Source organism: Glossina fuscipes, unplaced genomic scaffold (assembly GCF_014805625.2).
Source record: "Glossina fuscipes isolate IAEA_lab_2018 unplaced genomic scaffold, Yale_Gfus_2 0, whole genome shotgun sequence".
Lineage (NCBI taxonomy): Eukaryota > Metazoa > Arthropoda > Insecta > Diptera > Glossinidae > Glossina > Glossina fuscipes.
Genome location: NW_023998414.1, coordinates 16,007,354 through 16,020,284, shown reverse-complemented (window position 1 = coordinate 16,020,284; position 12,931 = coordinate 16,007,354). Strand labels below are relative to the sequence as shown.

General features: G+C 34.1%; 1 protein-coding gene across 1 annotated transcript in view; it reads left to right on the top strand.

The window, feature by feature from the left end:
• The window catches only part of LOC119640942, a 10,975-nt gene extending 7,042 nt beyond the window's left edge, over positions 1-3,933 (top strand). Inside the window, exons 12-16 of the mRNA XM_038039320.1 lie at positions 824-997; positions 1,067-1,386; positions 1,446-1,593; positions 3,466-3,642; positions 3,712-3,933. Of these exons, the coding sequence (XP_037895248.1) occupies positions 824-997; positions 1,067-1,386; positions 1,446-1,593; positions 3,466-3,642; positions 3,712-3,861 (969 nt within the window). The 3' untranslated portion in view covers positions 3,862-3,933. The remainder of the gene's footprint in view (positions 1-823; positions 998-1,066; positions 1,387-1,445; positions 1,594-3,465; positions 3,643-3,711) is intronic.
• Positions 3,934-12,931: the final 8,998 nt, after the last annotated feature.

Here is a 12,931-nt window from a genome sequence, read left to right as displayed (position 1 = left end):
AAAAAAAAAAAAAAAAAATCCCAACATTCTGTCCTTTTTTTGCCCCACAACATTATGGATGAGATAGAAAATTGGAAATCGTATTTTTCTACTCATTTGAAATGTTATAAAAACAAATTCATTGGCCTTTTAAAAACCGCGTACAACACTTTCTGCAAGGAATTTGCTTATTAAAGCAATTTTGCCCATCCTTTTTTTTTTTCTTTCTCTTGTTAAAATATATAATCAGCACACTGTAATGCAAAGATGTGTTTAGGAGCAGAATATAGATTAATGTGTTAATGTGTGTATCTCCTCTAATAAAGTCTCTGAAACTTGTAACCTAGGTGTTCGGCTTCAGAACGCCAAACATCTTCATTTTGCCTGAATGTGTCGGCTAGAAGGGTCGTGGTCGCTACCTAACATTAAACGATTAAAACGCCGTGTCCGATCCTTTGATGAAGGATGATGTTTTCTTCATTGAAATGCTCCTATTTATATTAGTTTTAAACTTATTCATTTCTGCTTAGGTCTACGAATAAAACTATTTAACGCTGTGATTAACATAAATGACGAATGGAGACGCTTAGCGTCAACTTGCATTCTTTTCATTTGCTTATATCATTGGATTATTAAGAAATGCAACTTGATACGTTTCGAAGTCTGTCACACTTTCTTCCTCTTTCTTATTTTATCATTATCTTTTCTATCTGCCATGATACGCAGTCACGTTGCAATAGAAAAAAAAAAAAAAGCGTCTATGCTGTTTTAATAAAACTTTACATGAATTTTTGAAAGAATGATGTTTGACGGTTGCTTAACAGTTTCTTTAATGAATCTTTAGATTTGCAAATTAGTACAAAAACAAGAGTTTACACAATCGCTAATAGATTTAGGCCTGTTGGAGCCATCCAATGTCTTGGAAAGTGAATTAAATACAATGCAAAAGCATTTGCCATCGGAATTGAGCGGAGATTACATGGAGAATAAAATCACAAATGATTACAAAATTGTTAAGGTAAAGAAATGCACTTCTCGTAATTCTTGTATATTGAAATAATATTTTTTCCTTTATTTGTTGCTTTAGCTTAACTTGGTAAGACATTTGTGCGAACCACCTATAGCTGCTAACAGCAGTCTATCAAAAAATGCTTTACGTTTATTGCATTCGGCCCAACTAACCGATATGGAATTCGAAGTGCATACTGTGGCATCAATCATTTCTGGGAATAGTTGTAATATGGGCAACACAACAAATTATAGCATAGACCGCGAGGGATTGAGCATGCAGAGCCATAAATCAAACTCACAAGTTCATATATTTCGTGCCCATCGTGTTTTGGTCGCGGCTCGATGCGAATGCTTTAAAAAGGCACTAATGTCGGGCATGCAAGAAAGCATCACTAGGTATAACTCCTTTTACATCGCGATGCTAATAAGAATTAATAAAATTGCCTTTATTCTAGAAAAATTATTATAACTGACACATCGCCGGTAATATTTCGCCGTTTGTTACTGTATTTATATGGGGCACCAATTGATAAAACCGTGGGTGCCGAACAAATTTGCGAATTGATGATGTTAGCAGACAGATATTCAATAATTGATTTAAAGGTTAGTTTTATATATCATATATAATAAATTAATTGCAATCGTTTGCAAACCTATGCAACTTTAAAAAGGCCTTGAAATAAATGTATACTTAAGGGGTAATACTACTCGAATAGTCGAGTCGAGGTAACTGTAATAGAATAATAAAAGTTGATTAGGTTATTAATCCGTTTTATTGCTTCCGGGCTCTATAGGCGAAAAACATTCTTCGTAACCCAGAATTTTTTAAACTAGTGCAAGCACTTCGTATATATATATATGAATGTTACGAACGGTAGTGGACGAGTAGAGCATAAACATCTAAGTATGCCAAAAAAAAAACAGAACAATTTTTAAAAAGTATTAAAAAATGGCAACACATCGAAATCATTGTCGCGAAGTGGTAATCGGGCACTGTATTTAAGAAATGTAAAAAAAAAAAGCCAAAAAACAAAAAAAAATCCTTGTAACCTACACGTATAATGAAGTGTTTGTGTGATTGACGCGAATTTGAAATCAAAAGGTAATTTTTCGATGAAAGAAAAACAATCTTTTGTGTGATTAACGTTGGAACTAATTGATCCGAAACGGTTTCAAAAAAACCGTTGTCCAAGTCTTGAAAAGTTCTATAGACATCTTTTTCTTATTAGAATTTATTATATAATTTTTTTTTCCATTAGTGTAATGCGCCAGCACGATAATACTGCCCTTCCGTGTTCAAGGATACATTCCTTCTCATTCGCTTTTATGTGCACGGCATATCTCAAAGAAAGCAATGCCGATGAAGCTTTCGAATTGGCCTCAGGCTCATATCGTTCCAAGTCGCGTTTCAATCAACCTAATCTAACACTTTTTTGTTTGGAAACCCTTCGAAATATTTAGAAATCGCTAGGCTAGACATTAGGTTACAAGTTCCTAGCACAGACACATTCGAAACTTGGAGAAAAAGAGGAAAACTTCTTTGAGGTACACATGCTGGAAGCTTCTTATAGCATTCATTAAGCCAGTAAAAAAAGAATTTATTTCCGGAAAGTTTAGAGTGGTATTACTATCCGTCTTAAGCGAATGCAAAACAGTTTAATCTAATTCCCACTATATATAATTTTAATATTCTCAAAATATTTTGGTGACAAGGAATGATTTTGCCTAAAAATTAAAGACGTTAGGTTTTGTAATATGGCCGGTTCAGGCATAGGCATATGATTGATGGACATTCATAGAAATTTGTGAAACAATTTGTCAAGATGGGGATGGGGTATTGGTCAAGTGGGCCGCCTAAAAGTTCAATTAGAGTACAAGTTGCAATGTGTGAACGCGAGCCTCTGGGTCTTGTCTGGAAGCCATCGGCCGAATGCAGCGAACGGTGTGTGCGCCCAAAACTCTGAATGCGCTTGAGTATCATCGTAATGTCAAATGTTCTAACAAGAGAAAGAATTTATCCATCAATTAAGTTCGTTAACAAGACGACCCGGGTTTCTCAGCGTTCTCATTAACACGTCCTGGCTGTTCACACATACCGCACGACCTATTACTCCGATTTGTCATTCTCTAACCACTGCCTGCCTTTGGGATAATTTACCAGCAGCAATCTTTCCCATCGCGCGAAATTTTACCACTTTCAAATCGCCCGTACACAAACACTACCCTCCCCTTTCTTCACTCCATGCCAATAATCGTTCCGAACCACCACCGCGCCTTCGCGAATAGACAGTGTCCCCTAAATAGGTGGTCACAAAATAAAAATTTAATGCAACATACACTGCACCCCGAAATTATTCGTAAACAGTCACGTTTTACAAATCCCACTATATAAGGCTATATGAGTGTAAACGGTTCAACTTTGTCAACTGTTCACTATGGTTGTTGTTGTTCTTTTTTAATTCATTGCGGCTTTAGGAATTATGCGAAAATACCTTAAACGCTCTAATTGATGAAGACTCGGTGTTGTGTTTATTGGGTATTTCGGATCATTATATGGCCACAGCTTTAAAGTCAAAATGCTTGTCATATCTATCGCAGAATTCCCACGTGACCAAATCTGCGATGTTTAAGGAATTAACGAATTCACTGCAAGTAAGTAACGTTTAGTAATTCATTGCTTTGTCGATGTTTAAGCGAAGGGTTTTTAAAAATTCTTTTCAGCTTGAAGTCATGGATCTAATACATTGGTATGGTCGTGTAGCCGAACCATGGAATAATAGTAGTGGATTTAAGCCGCGTAGTGCTTCAAGGCATAGTCTGAGAAGTCCTTCAAAGTCAAGGTCACGGTCGCGAAAATCATCGCCTTGTTAAATAAATAGAAAGATGATATAAACTAAAAATGACCTGTTAATGAAATGAAGAAAAAAAAAAAAAACAAAACAAAATAAAAATTAAAAATAATTGAATATATTTAATAAAAGGAAATAATTCTTTAACACATTCTAAATAAATGATAAAACTTTTCATTATATATTTAATAAGATTAAAACAGAGTTTCCTAACTTGAAAATTTTATTTTTAGAGACAAAGCAAAAAAAATCAACAATTTTTTTTAGATGATCGTTCTATTAGTAAAATAAATATATAAGATTATAAAATGAAATGAAAAAATATTTAAAAATTATTTTTTTATAATTTTCACTTTTAGAAAACATAATAAAAATTTCAAAAAAGTCAATGTACCTTCTTTATAACTACAATAGATTTTGTGAAAGGAATTTAATTTTAATTCAATTCGTTATAGTAAACCGCTCGCACTCAATTCGTGACATATCTTGACATTTAATATCCAAAGTGTTATTACTCGTGCATAAATCAAAACATAAAAAACATATTCTCTAAATTGTCATCTAAATGTTGTCTCCATGAACATACATATAGGAATGTCGATGAGAAAACCTTGAAAAAAACAAGAAAACATTTAATTAAAAACAAAAAAAAAAAAAAAAAAACAAAAAACAAAAAAAATAAAAATAAATTGAAAACTTTATTTGAAAATCTTCTGAAAAATATATTTCTTGATGTGTTTACAAAAATTTCTTAGAGATAATTATTAAACATTAATTTCAAATACTAAAGATACATTTTTCATTTAACTTAATTAAATACAATTGTCTTCTTTTGTGGATGAACTACGTGAAAGCAAGCTGGTCTATATATTTTCTTATTCTAATCAAATTAATTGTAAAGATTAAATAATATTTCTCAGCTATTGGGAGATAGAGAATTAATGGGCAAAAATTGTTATCAATCACTGTATGGATGTATTTGTTATAGTTGTTGTATTTTTTCCTTAATTATATATAATAAAGATAATAAATTGATTAAAGCGTAGAAATGATTTTTCGTTTTATTTTCATTTTTTTTTTTCTCCTCTATTTATATAAAGCGTATTCGATTCAGGTAAACGTACTAGTACGACGGTTTAGTTTCCCTGCTATGCAGGGTTTCTGCAAAATTTGAAGTAAGCAAATTGTCACAACAATTAGATTCGCCTTAGAACATGTCTTGGACAAGGATTTGCTAAAGGAAATCTACGCTAAATGCAAACTTTAGGCTTTTAGGTAAGGTAATCAAAATTTTTGGCTTTTTTCAAACTTGCGGACTTTACTACATATTTATATTACTATATATATATATTACTATAGAGGACTGCATCCAATTTTCCTTGTTAATTTGTAAAAATGTAGACTTGTGCGTGCGAACACAAGCGGCGACAACTCAATCGATTCAAGGATAATATTGCTTTTAAACGCTTTCGCGTGTATTTATGTAGATGTACACGCAAAACAAATCAATAATAATGTTCTGATGCAAGGAAAATGAAGGGCGAAAAAATATGCGCGACATGTTTGGTTTATTCTTTTAATTTTCTAGTCCCAAGATCTCAAAATTTTCACAAGTCAGTGACGAAACTAATGTTGACCTTTATATTTATGTTGTTGACAGCAATGTCTTTGAAAATTTCCTCGTTCGCGTGTTGAGACTTGGTTTGTACAGGTATTGGTTCCCTTTTTCAAACTCAACCGGCGCCCTTAAGCTACGATGCATTTATGCGAACGTTCACCTTTGCATCCCGGCCTTTTCTTCTGGCCGAGTTCGTAAGATTGACATAAAAATCGTCGATCTGGGGAATATTTTTAGTTTAGTTTTTTCCATTTATAGATAATTACGCGTAGCTTGCTGATGAAACGTACGCGCGCGAGTAAGAACTTGAAAGGAAGCTTGGAGGTAAATATTGATGCTGCCCGTCGTTAGGTTCGTTATTAGATAAGCAAACGACACTCGATAACAAGGTTTGAATGTTTGAATGAATCGAAAAGCCGTTTCAAAGTTTGATCTCAAAATGGTCTCGCTCCTTCCACTTACACGCCCATAATGCACAGTAAACGCTTGAGGTAGCGGACATCCAAAGTTCGCCGCAAGGCGCGCATTGAACGGTAATTTTCTTTCATAAATGTTTTGATTGGCTGTTTTATTTGCGGAATACGTGTATTTAGGTAAAGTTCTTCTATGATGTATATCATCTACTTATTATTCATTGTGTAATGATGCCTATTGTTTGTTTGTTTGTTTCTCTTTTATTATCCATATTTAAAATCTTTACATGGAAGCGTGCATAATAATGCTTCGGGTAGGTATACGTGTCGACAATTGTTGTACTACTATAAGATGATTTTGTTATTATTTATACTTGAGCATGATTCGCTTTATAAAAAGAAAAAAATGCTTTGTGCCCTTTCATTGTATAATAAGAATTAAACACATAAGTGATGGATGATGTGTGCTTGTTCCACTAATGGCATGCTTAGTAATGACAGTTTGTAAGTGTTGTAGAAGCAATGCAAAACTTAGTTTCGAAACTTATGGATATCTTGCATCAATATTTTATAAATACATTCATAAATGAAGCGGTATTTGCCAGTGATAATGTAAACTGAAGTGCCTATCATGGCTGTAGTATATGACCTGAATATGATTGTGAAAGAGTTTGATTTTATTTATCGTTTACTTATATTCACCGCCGAAGCTTGTCAGTATTTTGCAATACCTACAAGTCTCTAAAGAGGAGCTCTAAAGAATTAGTGATTAAGAATTTGATATTAATCGATTTAACTATATACGTCCCCACGTCTGTTCGTCTTCGCTTGTATCTATGGGATAAGAAATGAAGATGTCGATAGCAACAATTCAAATATCGACTACAACTTTTATATCGGTCAAATGATACAGCTACAGTACCACACAAAACGGAGAACATCTCCTGCTATCAAAATCCAAAAACCCAAAATCCCTTTACAAGAACGGAAAAATTGATCGCGTTCATCTAATATCTTTTAAGATAAAAATGTTGGATATAAACGATTCGGCTACAGTGTAATCTTCATATAAAATAATAATCTAGTACAACATCAGCCTATGTTTCGGATCCTACCCTTTCTCAGGAAAAACCCACCTTTCTACTGCAAAGAGGGTATAATTTTTGATATTTCATAAAAATAAAAAAAAATTAAAAAAGAATAAAAAAGTATTTGGGCAAAGAATTTGTATACCAACTTTGCATCACATAGTTTCATCTTTTGAATATGCTCTCACATCAGATTCTTTCATAAAGCCACATTCACATATATTCATTTCTCGTCGCTTAAGGCAAATGCCGATTTTTATTAGGTCTCGAACTTTCCTCGCTTGTAGTAAATGAAAACGCGATTGCTCTTTCCCAATTATAATCTTCTTCTTCTTCTTCTTCTTCTTCTTCTTGAATTCTACAAATCAACAGCAGATAATCTGAATCTGAATCTGATCTGAACTGATAACTTAACTTACGACTCGTTTTTTGAAAGTCGTCGGCAGTGTGGGAAGTTGAAGGAGCTACACCCCTGCATCTATGATAGATTGACTCAAGTATTGAGATAGTTGTTTCTTCTTCAAGCACGACAATACAAATTGTGATGAATAAAATATTCCATTTCTTTTAAACACTTTCCGTTACGTTTTGAATAGTCATATATTCTTTAGTAGTTTATTTATAGAATCGTGGCTGTTCACGGCGAAAAAACCCGATACACAGATCCAAATGTAAAAGTGTGAGTAAGTGATAACATGATCGAACATTTCCGTTCCGAATGTTCGATTTCGCGATGCTTCCGCAATAAGACTGTAAAATTCTTCGGCGGACCACTTTAGAACATGGGGAAAAAGTTAAAGAAAAGTGCCATGTGACTATTCTTAACGATCTTACGTTTTATAGTATTTGCTCATCGGTAATCACGACAACAAAAGGCAACAAAACTCAACTTTTGAATTCGGTACTGGACTTAACAACTCGTGAATCGCACTACAGTGTCAGAATAAAAGGCTCCAATAAACCGTTTATAGGAAAAAGGCGTTGCGCCAGACTGGCCCGCTGTCGTTTGCTTTATTATAGCTTTGGTTGTTGCAAAATGCAAAAAATGCTTAGTTTGTGTTTATTTCAATGCCAATCTGTTGTTCGTTGATCGTTAGCGCACCCAGTGAGTGTTTTTCAAATGGCAATGCTTCTACAAAGCTTTTTCTAGATACTCCGCTATCTATAGATAATGCCAAATGACTTACTTCCTATCACATTTCGACTGTCCAAAACAAGACCACAGGTTTTTAAAATTTGTATCGCATTTTCTATCTTAGTTTTTTTTATTGATTTCCATTAAATCATAGATGGCATATAGTTTTCGCTGAAAATGAAATTTACCACAAAGACCACTGGCTTAATATATTACATGCGAGAATTTGAGGGCAAGTGCACTTGAATTGACGCTTTCAATGATTTGAAGTTCTCACTTGTCTGCCAAAACCTAGCAAAAGTGCGGCCGTTACTGAAGCTGTCACAATCAAACAATAGATTTCGTTACGTTCAAAACCAAAACCAAACGGACAAGTAAGGGAATGTGGTCCACGCCTCTGCGATCTATGGAAGAATGTAACAGTAAACAGAAAGTCAATTAAAATGTAAAGAACGCCATCGACACTGCTCGAAGCCGAAGGCAGTAATTTCTGGCAAAAATTTATTAAAAAATTCACTTCATTTTGCTTTTACAAACAAACTCGAATTCTTGATTTTCTTTCACTGGAATGTGAGAACAACTAATAGAACACCACCATCGATACTTCCCCTCTGCGCCCAGTAAAGATTGCTTCCTTTATTTATTAACCGAAAACGTTGCGAGTTTAATTGCTCATGATATGGAATCTTTCTGTCTAATGAATGATGATGAGGATGATTATGATGACATGTCCTGATGGAGAAGTATTCATCAGCATTGACAGCATTGCAATATTGTGGTTAACAAAAGATCTTTAATCTACTTACGTGCTTGCGCAAAACCATTTAGTTTAACCAATACTTATTAATAAGAGGACGTGAATTGTTAATGAATTGTTGGTTTACTAACGCTGCTTATCGCGTGCAATTAACACTTCTCCGCTTTATTATTTTTCTTCAAAATTCATTTTCACTACAATTTTGTACTTATTTCTACACCGTTTACTGACTTAATACAAAAAAAAATTCTCAAAATATCTTTCTTTCTATTGACAAATAACAACGGTTGACTTGATTGCGTTGTTTTACTTTCTTTTACTGAGTGTTTAGGTTGTAAAGGTGTAAAGTTCTGTGCCAAAAGAACATCCAATGTGCAGCATATTGGTACGATATCTAAGACGCAAATAACTGTGAGAATCAGCTGAGCGTTGGGTCTCATGAATGCGTCTACTTAAGCGAAACCATGCTTAGAAGACGCCATGAAAGAGTCAACTTATAAACGAATGTAATATGTCAACAACCGAAGCGTAAGGATTTTTTGAGCATCATAGCGTTAAACTTTGTATGAAAAAATTACTCCAAGAAACACTGACTTAGCACTGACTTAGATCGTGCTGGTCCTTGCTCCTGCATTCATTAGGTGGTTACGTATTATTCCCCGTCGGAGCGCTTCGATCCTTATGATCCTTATGTAGTTAAAAAAGACTCGTTTATTTAGATAGCCTTAACTGCCCAGTTATCTTTTTGGAATTAAATCAAAATAAGTTGCGAGCATTATCGATTCATCGTAGTTTACTCACTTATGCTATTAGTTATGCGCAAGTTTACACTTTCTTATATTTCCACATAATGCAAGTCTAGCTATAACCTAGTTAAGATAACCTACTTTATCTATAACCCGCATTAAATGCAACTTTAGTAATAATCTAGTTTTAAGCTACTATTTTGCGTAAGCCAGCATAATAATTTATTACATGGGACACTGGCCGCAGTTTAGTTGAGTCAGTGTCATAAAGTCAGAATGAAAGTAAAGTTAATAAGTGTCAATTTATCATTACTTTTATTGTGATTGCACTACAAAGTAAGAAAGTTATATTCGGCTGAGACCTAATCTCGTAGTTCTCGTGAACTTTCCATTTCCACACAATTTTTGGTTTCTCTTGCTGTTTTTTTTAATGTCATAAGAAAGTGAACGGGATAAAGCATTTATGTTTTGCCTTTTATATCACGAAACGGTATTGCTATTACCGTGGCATCCAGCATAATTAATTAAGAATAAATGCACTTAGCTTGTCGCGTTCTACTCTCCAAGCCCTTTTAAGTTAAAAATAAAATGAATGCCACAGATCGCGGTGTATACCATAGTCATTTTACAATTAACCCAATTTTAGGCAGAGTATTTATCTTCATTCGACGTATGTACGAAATAATTTTAATACATTCTGTTCTTTTGCCTTCCGATAAATAAGCATAAGATCTCAAAAAGTGAAGAAAATAAAATTGAATAACTTGTAACTTTGTGTAGGCAAATCCGATATTTCCAATTTTCAAAAAACGCTCCCGTGCATTCGGCATATAAATTAGTAAAGATGCGGTTAATACACTTACAGTTACGCGTACCAAACTATTTAGTGTAGAATAAACTTTCTAAAATCGCGAATCTTATGGATGGATAGACGTCTTACCAAATAGGAGCTTTGCCCGACTAAATTTAATCTTCTACAATGTTGTGAAGAAAAAGAAAGCGTTTTAAGAATTACAAGAAGCATTACATTGATCTTGGAGAAGGCATCGAATGATAAAGATATATTAGTTTTGTGGCATCCGTGTCCCTAGCTCGTAGCACCTCATATATCGTCTGATTTACATATATATTCTTGATTGGTTCGAGATTGTCATGGCCATGTGTTGTCCTCTATCGAAATAATTGTGACACAATTCTAAGATTCATCTCATTCTTGTTTGATTCCTAGATCGATTCAAGTGTGAAGTTTAAAAATGGGCGAATACAGCGTCCGTTAACAAGCGCGCAAGAGTTTTGTTATATGTGTTTGGTATAACTACTACAGTTAATTCATACATAAATCGATTTGTATGTAATCTGGTAATGCTTAAGAACACATGTATCTTAATAGCGTATATTAGAAAGGGACCAGCAAAGTTAATGCATTCCTAACGGATACCTTTGCACGGTGAATTTAAACGTGGTGATGAAAACTAATCGCTTCTTCCGATATGGGAGCATGGGACATGGATCAGGGACAAAATTTACTTTAACATTTAATAGCATCTCATCTATTGATTATTTTCTATGGCATATAATGTTGTAATCTAAATTTTGCCTAATTTGCAACATGAATTGGGTTTGAATTCTGTATCTTGTGCAAAACGCAAATAGGTTAACAATTAAAGTCATTGTGTGGTTGAAAAACTTTCCAACGTAAGACAACTCAGTTAATTTTCATTTGAATTGACATCGATGAATTTTTTTCGTTGGAGTCATTCGAAGGCAGAGTGTACATCAGCCGCGCTAAAATTGAAAAAGTTAAGATAGAGTGAGTGATAGATAGGGCAATGAAATTCATTCATTCAAAAACACAATAAACCCATAGATGGACGAGTAACAGAGATAATGCGCATATAAATCACTTGTGTGTGCTACAACCAGAAATATTGTAGAGTGCGTGTGTGTACTGCTGTTGTTGTTGTTGTTGTTGAATACAGAGCAAATACGAAATGAGAGAGTTTTTAAAACGATTCCTGCTGCCATCTATCTAACCCGCATATAGAACAAAAAGAAAAACAAATGAGAAACAAATGCAAATGTAATAAAACAATTTTTTAATAAGAAACAGTTTGAAAATTCTGCTTTCGAGTTACGTACGACACGCGCATGCCTAAATGCATGCAATACGATATAGAATATTTTTGCAGAGAAAAGGGAAAAAGGGTTACCTACCATCAGAGAGGGTTAAAAATAAAAATGTATTGCATAATTTGATACGAAAAATTACAAAATATGCATAACAAATTTTCTATTTTATGATATCAGATAAAGCAAACTTCAAATTTTTAGCATACTAAGTTTGTAGACTAGATAGATAACATACGAGCACGAGTAGACAGTGAAAGAGAGTTTAGCGACATCATTTGTTGAATTTAAGATGTGTTGTTTCTCTTACACGGAGGGCATAAAGTTTTTGTATCGCAGGCTCTATAGTAGATTTGACAAAAGCACACACCGCTTAAGAGTACGCGTTAGAGATCCTGCAAGGGTATGCACTTTCTCGAATTCACTTCAGTGAATTCACTTTAGCATAGTTTTCCCTACTTGTCTCAATTTGGCTTTACGATTTGCCATGCGCCAAGGGCTAGTGGTACTTTGCTGACCGTAATAGGATTAGAATTAAAAGAAATCGAAAGCGCAGCTTGCGAGTTTTATATAAAGTTTTTGCTTTACCATTCGTATTAATCTTGAAATGAAGTCCGCTTTTTTAAAAATGTTCTTTCAATCCCTTATATGCTACAAGATGGCATGTCGACCCAATACCACCAGCACACCGGGACAAGTGTTTGTGCGAATGTAAGCAAGACCCGGAACGACTGGAGATTAGCCCACATTTTATAGCAGCAGTCGATTCATCGTTTTCTCAATTTTTTTTCCACCTATTGTCGAACCAGATATTTTTCTATCTAACCTAAAGCTCGTAATTTTCGATATATTTTGATAAAAATTGTTACACCGATAAATTTTAAATCAAGGATGAACCCTACTGAAAAGGGATTGGATCGAATCATTTTCCAAACAATAGTCATTATGTGAGAAGAAAAGCCCTTTCTATACCCATTATCGAAAGATGCGAATATATATATCATATCAAAATATTGGCAACGCCCAGAAAGAAATTCCGCAGACCGCATTAAGTATATATATTCTTGATCGGTGTCAAATACTGAACCGATTTAGAAACGTCTGTTCATATGTTCATGTTTGATCACCTCCCCATTTATCCGTCAAAAATTAAAATATCTGTATCGAGTTCGAGTTCGACATAAACATTGAAAGTTCTTGACGCATAT